The sequence below is a fragment of the Eurosta solidaginis genome, chromosome 1 (assembly GCF_040869045.1).
Source record: "Eurosta solidaginis isolate ZX-2024a chromosome 1, ASM4086904v1, whole genome shotgun sequence".
NCBI lineage: Eukaryota > Metazoa > Arthropoda > Insecta > Diptera > Tephritidae > Eurosta > Eurosta solidaginis.
Window position 1 is genome coordinate 288537957 of NC_090319.1, and position 2682 is coordinate 288540638.

General features: G+C 38.9%; 1 protein-coding gene across 1 annotated transcript; it reads left to right on the forward strand.

The window, feature by feature from the left end:
• The first annotated feature begins 1455 nt into the window (after positions 1 to 1455).
• LOC137243452 (uncharacterized) lies at positions 1456 to 2024 on the forward strand. The gene has a single exon (XM_067771245.1). The coding sequence runs from the start codon at positions 1496 to 1498 to the stop codon at positions 1892 to 1894; it is 399 nt and encodes a 132-aa protein (XP_067627346.1). The 5' UTR covers positions 1456 to 1495; the 3' UTR covers positions 1895 to 2024.
• Positions 2025 to 2682: the final 658 nt, after the last annotated feature.

Here is a 2682-nt window from a genome sequence, read left to right on the forward strand (position 1 = left end):
CTATATAATAATAATATTATTAATTTTTACTTTGATTGGTTTTGGTACTAAGTTTAGGCAATTTTCATCATCATTGTTATTCTTGTTGTTGCTGTAGTTATAAGGACACTCCCCGAAGACCTTGGGGAGTGTTATCAATGTTGATGGTACTTTGCCGGATGCAGATCCGGTACGATCCGGTACCAAGCCCGACCATCTCGGGAATGATTTGTTATGACCACGTGCGACCTTCTAGGCCACACCGCCCTCCCACCCCATTGATCCATGAGGAGCTCGTGGCCGCCAGAGCCTCGGCTGTTAATGGAATAGGATTTGCCACGGATAGGTGAGGTTGACAATTGGGTATGCAGAAGCTATATGTTACGCTGGCAACCTGAAAGGGTTGCGCTACACAACCCCTTGAATCTCTTTTGGTATTTTAGTCGTCTCTTACGACAGGCATACCTACTCCCTATCCCGCTGGGGTTATTGATTGGCGCTTAACCACCCAGGTGATTTGAACCGGATCGTAATAAGTCACGCCACGTATACTTGTTTCCTAATCTATTTTTGGAGCAACAAGGGAGATCAAGTCTTCCTCCACTTGACTCACCCAAATCCGAGGAGGTATTTTCCTGTTTTTGCTTTCAAATGCGGGATCTATTATAATTCTTCCTTGGCCGGTGCTCATTCGTCCATTCGCATAACATCACCTAAAGCTTTGGAATTTTACTCTTTTCACTATTTCCATATCTGCGTAAAGCTCATACAGCACTATACATCTTCTGGAGAACTGTTCTCTCGAAGTCTCCAGGGCAGAGCTCATTTCTGAGGCCTTTTTCAATCAAATAATAAATAGAAACTGAATTGCACCCTTCGAAATGGATCTATCTGCACAGCTATGGCAGGTTGTTTGAAAAATTTTCTACTTACTATTCCAAAAAGAAAATACAATCTTTCAATTATGGAAAAAGTAAAAAAACGATAATCATTACAAAAAATTATTGTTCTGGCCTTGAGCTCGTTTCGAACCTTGAAACTAAATTTTTCTGTTCGACGATTTTTTTATTTTGTATACCAAAGATATTTAATTTAAACATAAGGTGAAGAGTGTCTTATCATGTTAACCAGAACTCAGTTTGTTTATGCCTATGAAAGTAAATAAATAAAACAATCGGTTTACAAGTATTCGCCCCACATATCAGGTGTTGAGGTGAATATAGCGAAAGTTTCGATCAATAAATTACACTACGCAGAAAAGATTGATGCTAGGCTATTATAATTATTAACATATGTACGTAGATACCTGTATTTACGTACAAAGAATTAATAATTTTACATAATTTTGTTATTAACTTTAAATTTTGTTGTTTGCAAAAATTTTGTATAAAACTTGTTTGAATTAATTTTAACTTTTACAAAAATGTATAAATACGCTTACCGCTGCCTGAGGCTGTATCAGAATAATTTTATAAATCATATCAAACAATAAATTTAATAGCGGGAATAAAACAAAATGCGTATTATATTACATATGTTGGTATTGAGTATTCTGGTCTTACTGGCACCCAGCGCCCTAGCTGCAGCAGTAGATGAAGTGGAGTCAGCTGGCAAGCAAGCAGATCAGCTACTTGCTTTGGATACGAGCAATGCACACAGCAATGAAGCACCACGTGTAGCAAGACAATTTGGTTACGGCGGATTTGGTGGTCCAGGTGGCGGATTTGGTGGCCCAGGCTATGGTGGTTTCGGACGACGAGGCTATGGTGGTTTCGGACGACCAGGCTTTGGCGGTGGTGGTTTTGGGCGACCGGGTTTTGGAGGATTTGGCGGTCCCGGATTTGGAGGTTTTGGTGGACCTGGATTTGGCGGCGGTGGGTTTGGTCGTCCTGGGTTTGGAGGTTTTTACGGTTAAGACTCCCAATAACGTTTTACAACTTTAAACTGATAAATTAGTACAAATTGTTTAACAAGTGATTATAAAAAAGTTCAATCATATGAGCCATAAAGATTGTCATATCTACATGACATTTGATATTGATTAATGTTTTGTTTTTTATTGGTGAATAAAGTTTCACATATTTGAAATGGTTAGAAGGTGTCCTTGGACTAAGTGTATAGAATACTCAAGCGGTTTAATTTGGTTGCACAATGTAATATTACTTAATTGGCGTTTAACCGCATAAACGTTTAAGGCCGTCGTACAAGTTGCGCCAGTCACTTCCTGGCTGGTATAATTGGTGCCTATTGGTAACAACAAAGGAGGATTAATCGTTTTCTGCCTGGTCCTTCCAGTCGTGTCGGAGTCACCCTGTCTCTATATTTTGACAACTTGGTTCCGGTAAGAACACCTTTTTTTGTTGTGATTCAATAACATGACCCAGCAGTGGCATCATCAGAAAGTCGCTACGAGTTAATGAATATGTAGCCAAAGACTTAACTCTCATTCATATTTCTCAGAAGAAATAAAATATCAAAGGTCTAGTGGTGAAGTGTTTAAACAATTAATTTGCTTCAAGTCTGCAAATCGTCAAGGTTTCTTACAGTTTCAGCAAACACCTCCTGTGACCCCTTAAAAAATTGTCTGTGTAAAGTGTGTTATAATTTACGCCTATTCAAGGAAAAGCTAATTCCAGATGCAGCTATTAATTGATTGGAAGCCATGCGAGGTTGCTATGGCTACCACTGTAATTGCAAAATTTG